The sequence below is a fragment of the Pholcus phalangioides genome, unplaced genomic scaffold (assembly GCF_987345545.1).
Source record: "Pholcus phalangioides strain wild (caught in Gottingen) unplaced genomic scaffold, Ppha-v1.0 ptg000040l_1, whole genome shotgun sequence".
Classification (NCBI taxonomy): domain Eukaryota; kingdom Metazoa; phylum Arthropoda; class Arachnida; order Araneae; family Pholcidae; genus Pholcus; species Pholcus phalangioides.
Window position 1 is genome coordinate 3796530 of NW_028301626.1, and position 13517 is coordinate 3810046.

The window sequence follows — 13517 nt, forward strand, 5'->3', positions numbered from 1 at the left end:
TTGTGTTACGTTGTCTGTGTTATGCTCGAGACTGATTAGATCAGTGGTTCTCAACCTTGGGCCGTCCTGGGGGGGGGAGGGGGGAAATGGCATATAGGTGCATATCAGGTGAAAGGGGAGCCATGACAAGTGGTGAAGAGGGGGGTAATGATGGAGGCCCGTGAAGATTTAGGGCGTTTAAGTGTAATGTCGTGGAAAAAAAATGTTACTACTTTCAGAATCCAGCAGAGCCATCTACAGAACCAAGGCCGTCTTAGCCCACGGCTTCATATCCATTGGTGGGGGGGGGGGGGGTTTACATGATCAGATCTGGTGCTCTGGCCTGTAGTAGTTGATGAAACGCGTAAGCTATTACTTCCCACCAAGTATGGGGGGCCTGGGACTTCCATTTTTCCAGGGACCCATGATGTCAAAACGGGCGTGCATAAAACCCTCCGAAGAAGGAAGCTCACTGAACTTTGGCCTGTAGTAGTTGATGAAACGTGTAGAGGGTGGGCTGTAGGTTTGTTGTATCGTTCCACATTTTAAACAGGACTATCTTTCACATTTCTTCGGCTCTTTAAAATCACATAAAAAAAAAAATTTTGTGACATTGAAAACGGTTATTTTGACACGCCCCTTGAAATGTGTTTTTTCTATTTTTCTGTCAAGCAACCTCTATTCTGCGGTCACCTTCCGCAGACGGCCACTCTATTGTGGAACGCCGAGTGTCCCTCTTAGACGAGTTTCAATGTGTTTTCTAAACTCGATCTAAACTTTCCTTCACTTACATCTAAGTATAATAATTTTTTTTTCCTTGTATGTGTTATCGAAACAATGGTTATGTAACTAACAACAAGAAAAAAAGTTAATGGTTTATTTTACAGTCGAATCCCGTTATAACGAGCTCCAAGAGACCGGAGAAATCACTTCGTTATAAAGGTATTCCAAGTTTTAGCATTGTTCCTATGTAAAATTATCAGGAGGACTAGAAAAGTGTTTGTTAAAACGAGATTTTCGCTATAACGGTATTCGTCTGTATATACATGTATGATATCTAATACACGTGTTCACAATGCCTCGAGGACAACAGACTTCTTGCTAACTACAAGACGATATATTTTTCCTCCCCATTTAAGAAACCAATAGTTTAACATCATATTCCCAGCAAGGTCATGCGACATTATTTTCTCAGCCCGACGATGATGTTTAATTACTATAAGCCTTACTGCAAGTATTTCTGAAAAAAATATAATAATGATAAAAAATTGTTCGAATCTTCTAAAAGAGGAGTATAACTCGCAATCATTTCTTCCATTTTTTTTTTTTGTTGTTACTTCTTTCCCACGAAGTACTATAATCGACTTATACCTCCCTAAGTATACCTTATATGTACCTTCAACCAAAAATAATAATAACACACGATACGACACACAGAAAAAAATAATAATAATAATGTCATCGCATACAACAGATTACAAACTCAACCGCGTGCCATAAAGTTCAACCATCACGTCATATTCACGACATATTTGAGAGAAAAGAAAAACCTGTATGTAATATATAATAACCTGGGATTATAATTAAGAAGAGGAAGGGGGAAAAAAAATATTATTATTATTACAAACCGACAATTATACCACGGAAATATGCCGTTGATAAAAAAAAATGTATATTATATATATATTTTTTCTAAATACAACTCGAGGGTATTTTGTATTTTTTGTGTCCATTGGAAACGCCTCTAAGGCATCGGTAATGATTCTCCCCCGGTAAGTAAATTCATAATGAAACAATAATGAATCCAGGTGTAGTAAATGTTATATAATTTTTTTTTTCCTTTCCGTACCCGATGTGACACTCACCCCACCTTGTCCGAAAGCTATATTTATACTTAAAACATAATGATGATAACATAAAAAAAAACTATATGTGTATACTGTATAATTATTCAGTCGTCCTTTCAAAAAAAAAAAATGATATTTAAACTGTAGGATAATGTTATCAATACGTTAAATACTCGGTCGAAGGGAAGGCATATCATCTAAATATAAATACTGTAATATAAAAGATGAAGAAAAAATGATGTTTATAACCGGATTATACATTGCCGGGCTATAAAGGGTTATGAAAAAAACGCGTTATTAAAGGGTTGTCGGGGTAGAGAGTTTCGGACATAATAAGAAACCGAAACAAGTTTCATCTTCAAGTTTCTGAGGTCTTTGACATTTTTTTTTTTTTAACATTGACTCCAGGCCATTTTTTTTTTTTTTTTTTTTTTTGGTCATGCGTTTCATTACCTTGCAAAGGTCATTTTTTTTACTGTAATATTCTCGGAAGAAAATCGTTAAGTTAATAATTAGTTTAATAATATCATTAACTTCAATAAAAAAAACATGAACTTGCAAAAAAATGCTGTTTTTTTTTGTTTTTTGTTTTCCACCTTCGGGGTGATATATAGGGTAATCATAATGGGGGGAAAAAATTGATTTAGAATTCAAATATGCGATTATATTTATTTATTTATTCGTTATTTATCGTATAATAATGTCTGATGATTTTTTTTTTCATTAATTTTTTTTAATTAGTTTACGGGGAGTTTTAATTTTTTTTTTTTTAGTTGAATTATGAGTGTGATATTGTGTATAGAAAAAATAGGGTTTTTTTTTCTATATCGATATTTTTTTTTTTGCATATCGATTTTGATGGGCGTTTTTTGTGTTTTTTTTTACGTGGAAATGGCTTTTTTCTTCTAAAGCTAATTCATCAATTGCTTCTTGGATTATTATTTTTTCTGTTTTTTTTTTTTTGTTTACTGAAAAATTTACTGATGGGTTTTTATAGAAGGTAATTGGAACTATTTTTTTTTTAATTTGTTTAAAAAAGTGTATAGGTGCGAATATATACAGGGTGTCTCTGTAAGGCAGAACAATGCTTCATTCCCATTCCATGACCTGAACGTCCAAGTCAGTGGTGCGCAAACCGTGGGTCGCGACCCCAAGTGGTGGTCGCGTCGAAGAACCAGGGAGGTCGAGAGAGATTCTCCAAAATAAAAACTGATTACCATGTATCATACAATATGATTTTATCAAATTCTACTTGTACAATAATCAATATATCGGCTCCGTCATGCCAGAATCTTGAATATGCAATGCCCTTGAAAAGAAAAAAACGTGGGAGAATCATCCGATTTTAAAGTTGTACATTTCTTAACAGTTAAAAACACAATAGAATGATAAGTAACATGGAGAATATACGGGGGGGGGGGGGGTTGTCTACGTTCTATGAACAATTTTTTTAATGGTTGATTTCGAGTGTGGAATCATTTTGAAATCGGATGATTCTTAATCACCTTGTATACGAACATCAAGGACCACACAACTCTCTGCACTTCCATCTTGCATAAGGGACACAAAAAGTACATCAAAAAACAAATTAGATATTTAATATAATATTTAAAAAAAACTGATTATCTTTTTAGAAGTGGAATATCGCGTAATTAAAATTGGATCACGTTTCAATTTTAATTAGGCGATTAATTTAATTCGTGTTCCAAAAACGGCTTTTGGGATAGCACGGATTACTGGCAAAAAGAATCGGAATGTCCCGGAAAACACGGACATATGGTCAGCCTTTTTTGGTCAAATGGGGGGGGGTGTTGCACTACAAAATGTTTACGTACCACTGGTCTAAGGCAGTGTTCAACCTTTTCACACCCTGTGGGCCGGTGGAAACAGTAAAACAATCGTGAAGTCGTTCTACCCTAGTTACGAATCACTAATGCCAGCCGATCTCCTCGTCGAAAGGTCTCGCCAACAGAGAGCAAAGGTATACTATACAATCATTACACTTCAGTCACAGTTAGAAAAATTGATGGCAGATGGCAGCTTTACACGTAACAAGCATTGCACAGTAACAAACTTCTCACGTTTGGTTCACAACACGTACATGCATAGCTTCTAGCATGTACCAATTCGTTAGAAATTCCCCAGAGGAATGTGGACGAGGTGCATGCGTGGTTTGGTAGTAATAGGGTGTCTCTGCAAGACCGTACACACTCTGCCGAACAGGGCTTCATTTCCATTCCATGACCTGTTTGTTGACATCCTCCTTTTTGATCGTCATAATACCCGGCGCTGCACGGGTTTTCTTTAATGAGGCTTTTTGGATCACGTGATATCTCCCTCTTTCTTTGTGTCTAAGTTAACCAATATGGCGACTTCCTGCTCGATTTATGAAATAAACAAATCTACATTTAAAGAAGAATAGAAACGTATTTGTTTTTTTTTCCTTTTTCAAGGGGCGATAGGTATTTTGATTCCCCCCCCCCCTTGAACTTCAAGTTATCCATCTGCCTATTTGAGCTTTCAAAGTGCTTAATTAAAGCTGTGGAATTTTTTCGATGTACTTTTTACGGGCCCATAATTAATTTTAAAACATCCTAACCCACATGAATTTATGCAGTTGAAGATTTAAAGACAATACAATAATTTTCATGCTTGAGAAGATATAAATAAAAAGTTGAAATCAATGTCATTGCATGCATATCCAACTCAAAAGTAGGTCCGGATAATTACTTCATACTTAATATCTCCTGGGCTTCGTATATCTGTAAGTAAACTCAATATTTGAAGAATCGAGAATTCAATACAATTTTTAAAATTATTGATGTGACAGAAAAACCTCACCAAATTTCCGCATTTCTACAGTAAAATCAGCAATTTTAACACCGACTTCTATGAGTCTCACCCTTTTCCTGACCCTCAAAGCGATGCTGATGATGATTATGACGTCTATTGGAAAAGCCTCATTACTGAGAGTTTTGAAAAAATGTGGCAAACCATTATAAAGGCATAAACTATTATACATGTACTAACAGGACAAAGAAGTGACAAACCGTTGTAAAGGCATATACACGTCTGAAACGCATTGGTAGGGAACCACGGTAACCAAAGTAAACGTTCGGAAAGTGATTGTTGAGGCCCAAAAATCATTGTTGCCGGATAGTTTTTTGCCCGTTTGGGGCATTTGCCCTGGGCTGACGAAATTTTAAAGTAGCCTATCGTTCAAGTCGGGTCCCATTTGGTATATATGCAAAATTTGGTGACGATCGATCTAAAATTGTAGATTTGTATAGTGAACATACACACACACACAGATGGACAGACAGAAAATCAATTTTATATACATAGATTCCCTGTGCAATTTAGTTATCAATCATCTCGTTAAAATATTTCTTTAAAAAGAAAAGAAATCCATGTTTCATGTATCCAATAAGCATTTTCCAGTCTACGGTTGCATTTTCTAAGATATGTGATCTTGAAGAAAAGGAAAACTTGTTCTCCCCCCCCCCCATCATGCTTCAATGGAATCATCTATTTTCACAGGTATACGAATACGAAAATATCTCTTGGTAATTTCAAACAATATTTATAACATATTTTTGTCTCTTTTATTATCAGGTTTTTACAATGAAAGAACAAAAGAGCCACAGGAGAAGGCACAGGTCTTCAAGATCGAAACATGACAGAAGTGATGTCAGAACCAACGTCAGAGACGAAGAACCTGAACCCGAGAAAGAACCAACTCCTGAAAGCGACAAATCAGTTCAACTGATCGATGAGAAGGTACGACCGTTATGCTACCCAAACATTCAGGTACAGTAGTCTCGATAATCCGAGGCCATGCTGGGTTATCTAAAAAATACAACAACAAAAAATAGGATTCGTCTTTCAGGGGTGGGGTGGGGGGGCCCTTAGACTATTCGTACTTACCCTTTACTGCCACTCATTTAGTTCTTAATTCAATGGTTTAGTTCAGTGGTTCCTAAACTTTTCCCTACCGTGGCTCCTTAGATAAGAATCACCTGAAAGCACTGAACAGGCACAAATCACTACACCGGGGAGGGGCTTCAACGCATGTCCCACCGAGCTCTTTGATGACATATGTGCAGTATAGTGCAGTGATCCGCGGGACCGGCGGAAACTGAAAAGGTGGCCCTCATTGTGTCAACGGTTCCCTGAACCACCGACCCTGCTCTACACCAACCCCTCACGATGCCTCTGACAGGAGTTGGATACGCCTCCTAGGAGCCACAATATACACTTTGAGAAGATTAAAATTACATCTGCAAGACTGATGGTCTCTTTATAAGAGAGGCTGACAGCGGCCCTCATATCCTTGGGCCTGATATGAATGTGTTATTATTTTATTTTTTTACATTATAAATTCATTGTAGGAAAGGCATGTGGAAAATTCTGCATGAGGTTGAAGATCCCAGCCTAAGGATGAAGACCCCTCAAAACTGAAATTACTCGCATTCGTTGGAAGAATCAAACAAAAGGAATACGTAAAGCGCCTTGAGGTGGAATTTCGAAAAATTCCAGCGTACCTCGGATTATTCAGTACCTCGAACCTTTCGAGACTGTACCGTAGATTCATCTTCATCCAAAAACTGAAACTTACGAGGTTTGTTCAAAAGTTTCCAACCATGATTTTTCATGCGTGAACCAATGAAACTAGAAAGACGCGGTTTGGCACAAGTATAAAAGCGGTTCCAGTGCGCATGCTTGATTATTTTCCTGCCTGTAGAAGTTGCCAGTCGCCGGCAGACCGCCTATGATTGAGGAAGAGTAAAAGTGAGCGGAACCCTCCTGTTTTTAGTTTTCGACAAAATGGCTGAAAAACTGTACGGTGATGGAGCAATGCTAATCGGGATGGAGCTGCCAATTGCGACGTAGAACCAACCTCTTGGCAGTACTCCCTGTGATGGTCGGTGCGGTACGCACTTGTGATGAACCGAACTGAACAATCGAAGCACGGCCAGACTCCGTCGCATTAGCGATGTCAGTGGGAGGGCGCGGTCGTGCCGGAAAAAGCTCCAGTCGGTAGTCCAGCCGGTTTATCAAAGGAAAAGGAGAAAATAAAAGATGGAGCAGTGTGAGGAAGACTTAAAACAAAAAGTAATAGACAATGATAAGCATAATCATGATGAACCACGCCACTGGTGTCAAAAAAGCATTGACTGTGGCATTGCCTCTCCCGAAGACCAAATCGTCAGCCAAAATAGAATGAACGGATACAATGCTAATGCAACAGACACGGAAAACTAACTGAGTGAAGAGATATTGGTGTTCCAGGGAAGCAAAATGTATCTCTGCCCTCAAGGGGACGCGATTGTCAATAACGAGCTCATATCTGGATGTTGAGGGTCTTGCGGATCGTTTCCATTCGGGAGAATCGCCAAGATTTTACGCAAAATGTAATGCGGTAAATTCTGTTCCAAGTTTTTCTCGCCATTTTGGATGAAAAAACGAAAATGAGATGTCGCCCACATACTCTTCCTCACCCATCGGTTTTGGCAGCTTCTGATTTAAAAAAATCCAAGCATGTGCACCAGGATTGCCTATATACGTGTACCAAACCGCACTTCCTTACCTTGATTGGTTTACGCACGAAAAATTATGGTCGGATGCTTTTTGAACAAAACTCGTACATTAATATCCTTACATTGACCATTTCCAGTTTTCAAAATACACTCCCCTCCTGAAAAAAATTATTTACCAAGAATATAAATAGTAGAAATCGTCGAATCGCTATGAAACGTGGCAGGCAGTTATATCGTATCTAGGTATGTAGTTTTTCGAAAGAATTATATGCAAATATACCCGCCACCAGATGGCGTGAAAGCACATTCTGGTTGCTCTTTAAAACGACCGCAGAGATTGCTTTTGCGTATTGTATACCTTTGCGTTCGCTTAATAATCTATTTCGATCGCTGAAGATGCTTCTAAAGTTATATTCCGCTATACACTACACGTCAGAAATCACAACCAATCTTTAATCTGTAATTAGAGATTCGATTCTTTAATCTGTGTAACTAGGAATCCGTTCTTTCCTTATAAGCAAGTACTGTACATATTCTTTCTTCGTATTGCTTCTACTCCCTCATTGTTGTTCTACCGAATCTCTGCGTGCTAAAAAAGTTCAAGTATCCATAAAAAGCCAAAACTTCCACGTCGTTCGGCTATTCACTAAAGATCACAGGCTATTTGTGGTTATTTGTCTGGTTTACCTTGTCACCGCGGGAGCTACCTTATCAGCTATCGGCAACCATGTAGCATTAGCCTTTTTGTCATACCTATTCACAAATGTTTCCAACTTAATAGTATCAACCATAAACAGAAAATCTGATCAATCCAAAAGCGTATTTATGCTGATGTATAAGGGGCCGTTCAAGTATTACGTCGGAAAAATTTTATCCATATTTGAACCCCCTCCCCCGTCAGCAAAGTTTCGTCAGCACTGCCCCCTACCTCCTGACGCATACTGGTGGGATCAGAAATGCACGCGGGGAGGGCCATAGGGGGCTCATGCGCCTTCCTCCCCCCCCCCTTAGATTAAAAGAAAATATTTTTTAATTTTAAAAAAAATTAAAATTTCGAAAGAAAATACCTTTATATGTTATTATAATCTTAATAACATATTCTGTTAATTTCAATGCGATTTGAACCCACCCTTTAAGCCATATATGGTAAACCCTGGACCCGCGGAAAAATTGTGGCTCTGAAGATTATCTGAAGTAGCTCGCCCCCTCAAATTCAGTTTTTTAAAAATTAACTAAGCGGCACATTTACAGATCGGTTAAATGACCCGTGGCGCAATTCCAGAGCATTTAAGTGGCCCGTGGCACATTCAAAGATCAATGAAGTAGGCCCGTGGCACATTCAAAGATCACTTAAGTAACCCGCTACACAGTTCCAGAACACTTAAACGATCCGTGGCACATTTAGAGATCTCTTGAGTGACATATGGCACAGTTTTAGAGCACTTAAGCGGTCCCACATCACTCAAGTTACCCGCGGAACATTCCCAGATTACTCAAGTGATCCGTGGCATAATTACGGATTACTTGAGGAATATTACGGAATATATATTTTTTTTTCATAGAGCGTGGTTGATGACGTAAGCATCATCCAACACCCCCCCCCCCTCATCGATGCTGACGTAATACTTGAATGACCCCTAAGGATTACAAGGTTACACAAACAGAACATATCGGCTGTGAATGCATTGGGAAGAATATAAAAAAAACCGCACATAAACTTTTTTTTTAAATGACCGCGGACAGGTTGGCCGCCAACCGCATGCAGAGGTGGCCGCAGAATAGGAGTGATTTTTCAGGTAGACAGATAAATAGTTCACTAGAGCTGGTGTTGGCCCAGGGCTATATAGTAAGGACTGTCTCATCCCTTTGAAGATGCTCTTGCCGTGTTGGCTCAGTTGGCGTGGTCTCGTATCACGTGTGTGACGCCACTGCTCTAATACTTTTCAATGAGAGTCACTAGAATATTGCCCTCAGTGTTGCCAACTTAGTTATTTTCCCACCAGATCCGGGGGGTCTTTTATCCGATCATTAAAAAATTTAAAAAATGGAAAAAATACCTACCTTGTTGTTTCGTGCCAAATACCAAATTTCAAGTGTACTAGTCTATTATTAAGTTGCGTGAAAATACTGGAATGTTCGGGGAAATACGGGCCGTATGGTCACCTAAATAATGACTGAAATTAATTTCGGTCGTTTAAGTCCGGTTTGTAGTTCTTTTTGATGAGCAATCTTGTTAGAAAAATTTGCAATTGTTTGTAACACTGATACCCTTTAACAGTCGCCTTATTTTTTGAGTAAAGCACGGTCTTGAGCAACTAGGGTAGCAAATGGCAATTGACTGTTTCTGACGGGGCGATGACGTCAGCAGATTACAGACTTCGGCGAGCACCCCCTAAAGAAGAAGGGGGGTGTTCTTCTTTAAGGGAAGTGTTGCTCGGCGCGTCATGTGAGACAGCCTTTATTATATGGCCCTGAATTCGCCACGGAAATAAGGTGGTGGCCCATGGATGTTTCACTGTATTTTTGTATCTTTAAAAATGTAGCTATTTCACAAAATCACCTTGCAAATCCCTCGTTAGAACCAGATTCTCGTTATTCGTTATAACGAACTTTCGCTGTATTCAAATATGTCAATTACAGTTTTTCAGCTACCTCGTTGGGGAATTTTGCCTGTTGTGGCCTTCGTGTTTGTACACGCGCCACGTTTCTTTCAAAATTTTACTGCTTGATGTGTTATATATATTTTTTTACCGCGCGTATACAATGTAACTACTACTACTACTACACAATCTATATGTTACTGCCAACACCCGAAATTGGCCGATTTCCGACCGGGCCGGCCACTTAACGAGTCGGCCGATTTCGATAAATATTGACATCCGAAATTCGGACATTGGCCGGCCAGTTTGAGAAGTGGCCGGTGATCCCTGGCCAAAGTCCGATAACAAAAGACGCGATTCGGGATCATCGTCAAGTTGACGTATTTTTTCGTGATAATTATGTCCACGTTAGTTATGGCAACCTATCGAATACCGCAGTCTCAATGAGGTAATAATTTTTTGTTCTGCAAAATTTGGCAGAAAAAAACTGTATGCAATTATTTTTATAGTTTTTTCTCTAAAATTTCACTTCTTTTTTTCACTCGTCACATGGAGCTCATCCAATGCAGCTGCGATATGCAAGTAGTAGTGAAATGTGCGTTTCTGGGCCGTAGAAACTTCTATGGGAGAAGTCACATTTCTGTACTACTGTCACATTTCTGTACTACTGTCACATTTCTGTACTACTGTCACATTTCACTACTACCCTCCCATAAAAGCTTCTACGGCCCAGAAACGCACATATCATACACCACGATACAATTACTTGGTTATCACAATAAACACGATTCACCGTAAACATTGTAGCATTGTATACAGTTGGGAGAAGGCTGAGAGGGAAAAAGAAAATGTGATCACGAGTATCGGACGTAGACAGCTGTTCTACTCGAGTAAAAAAGAAACCAGGAGTGTCACGCTCTTGTTGATTGCACTAACGGAATCGGGAGTTGGTGTCCTCTCGCTCTCGCGGTGCATGATACGTGCGCTTCTGGGCCGTAGAGTTGCCGTTATACGAGAGTAGTAGGGAAATGTGACAGTATTAGAGAAATTTTTCTGTGGTTCCCAACTTCAAGGCGCGAATGCGAGCTGATCTCCCCTTTAAAAAGTCTCGCCACAGAGAGCAACAGACCTACAAACAGTACACGTGTAATTCAATCATAACACATCACTCACTTCCCTTCTGAAATATAGATGGCAGCACTGAAAAAATCAAACACAACACTACATATGCACTCAGACTGTTAGCTACACACGCAGTTACACTTCCGTCACAACTCACTAGGTAGTAAATCGCCGATAGATGGTGATAGACCTGAGTTGTGCTCGGTTTGAAAGAAAGAAAGTAGTAGACAAATGCGACGTCTCCCGTAGAAGCTTCTGCGGCCCAGAAACGCACATTTCACCACTACTACTTATGCACCACGCGTTGGCGATTAAAAAAGGAAGTGGATTTGGGTCCCTACCGGGCCATCTTACATCTGCACATCCAGCTTTGACCGGGGATCTCCGGCCAGTTCGCGAAATAGCCGGCCAGAGTCCGAATCATTTCTGCAATTCGGAGTTCGGCCAATTCGCGAAGCGGCCGCGCCCCTTCCCCCCCCCCCGGCGCGAATCGGAAGCAATTCGGGCTTCGGCAGTAACACATACACACAATGTAACTATTCGATCACTACACAGAATATTCCTCCAGAAGGTCCAAGAACTGACGGTGCGCTGTAAACACCAGTGGCCATAACGCAATTCACGTTTTTCAATAAGCAAACGACACGATCAACAACCGGCGGCGGCCATTTCGATTAATGTACGAGGTATACGAAAATCATTAATTTTTCATATACAGGTCCGAACCCGGAATAAAAAACATACTACGGTATCTCCATTATATATATATATATGTATAAATACATTATTTTCTCTTTTGAAATATATTATCTTTTCTTCTCTTAAAAATGTATCATGTAGTGTTTACGATAACTCCTCTCAATTCGTTTATAAGAGATTTTCTTTCCTTGCTTCTTCTCCCTTAGAGGTAGGAATCATTATTATTTTTGCTTGGGGTTATATATAACTTTTTTTTTTCTTTTCAACTATTACATGATTAGCATACGGATGAAGAGATCGTTAGAGACCTTCCGAAGCGGTATCATCCTATCCGGGTTTTTGTTGATGACAGAGCAGAGCTCATCGAGCAGCTGTTTGAGACCGTGAAGGGAGCGGAACTGCAGAAAATCTTACCACAGACCCTCAAGGCAAGTTTCTGTTTCTTTTCACATGCGTGTGTGCATCGAAGAAGTATGTGTATCTTCGATTACCTATCGATCATTTTTCAGTGTCCGGTGCGCTTAGTTATCATCCGCGGGAGAGAATCATTTAGAAGAGAGAGAGAGTCGGTTTCTTTCTGTGATTGATCTCTTCTCCTTCTCTGTTGCATTTCGACACGTATCAATCATGATACGTATCGATGATCGAACTTGTAACTTTAAAAGCTCGTGTTTTATTGCAATAAGCATGTGCATTTTCGTTTCACAACCGTGCACTGCCCAATCTCTATGGACAATTGTCAATTTTAACCATTCCCCGGATGAGGGGGGGGGGGGATGAGGCGGTGTCGGATGCTTTATTATGCACGCATACAGTCGAATCCCGTTTTAACGAGTACCGTTATAGCGAAAATCTCGTTTTTATGAACACTTTTCCAATCCCCTAGACCAGTGGTCGGCAAACTCATTAGTCAACAGAGCCAAATATCAACAGTAAAACGATTGAAAAAAATTTCTTTCGAGAGCCAAATTTTTTTTAACTTAAACTACACATAGGTAGGTACGTTGTTATTAACTTAATTAGGGTACTCCTAAGCTGGCCTTTGTTAAAAACGTCCTCGATCTGATTGAGGTACGTTCGCTGAGGTCGGACTCCTTCAGACTCTCCCATCCACACTCGTCTTGTATATGAACGATGTTGGATGCGGATGGAGAGGTGGCCACGGGAGCGTCCTCTTCTATGATCTGACCGGGTAGAGGTTGACGTTCCTTAGTATGGAAAACATTGCATGTCTTCCTTCCCCCCCCCCCCCATGTTCCGAGAGGAGACTTGTTTTTTGCGTCTATCTGCCCCGAGTACCTTAAGAGAAAAGCTTCGTTTTCGACAACTTTTTTCCGAACTTCCTAGTTTCGACCCACCTAATTGGTCGCGGAAGTGTCACATGACAGCAGAGTCAGGCTTTCGGCAAAAGCCCGCGGAAAAAAAAGATGACTCCTTATTGAGGGGAAGGAGCGAGAACAAAATGGCCAAAATGCGTGTCTAAACATGATTTTTCAAAAATCTGGAGTTATTATACGCCAAAAACTGGTATTTTGTGGAAGAGCCACACTCTAGGGGCCAAAGAGCCGAATGTGGCTCGCGAGCCGCGGTTTGCCGACCACTACCCTAGACAAATTTATATAGGAACAATGCACAAAAACCTGGAATTTATTTATAACGTAATTTTGTTATAATGGAGTCATTTCTCCAGAAATTCGTTGTAACGAGATTCGGGTGCATGCACTCGAATA

At 39.8% G+C, this 13517-nt stretch overlaps 1 protein-coding gene and 1 long non-coding RNA gene across 2 annotated transcripts in view; one reads left to right on the top strand and one right to left on the bottom strand.

Annotated features, from left to right (window-relative positions):
• LOC149065278 (caspase activity and apoptosis inhibitor 1-like) overlaps positions 1 to 13517 on the top strand; it is a 277778-nt gene that overhangs the window by 155645 nt on the left and 108616 nt on the right. The window contains exons 4-5 of the mRNA XM_089254133.1: positions 5442 to 5606; positions 12069 to 12215. Of these exons, the coding sequence (XP_089110259.1) occupies positions 5442 to 5606; positions 12069 to 12215 (312 nt within the window). The remainder of the gene's footprint in view (positions 1 to 5441; positions 5607 to 12068; positions 12216 to 13517) is intronic.
• Positions 1 to 13517, bottom strand: part of LOC149065279 (uncharacterized) — a 174723-nt gene that overhangs the window by 52950 nt on the left and 108256 nt on the right. The gene's annotated exons all lie outside the window — the stretch shown is intronic.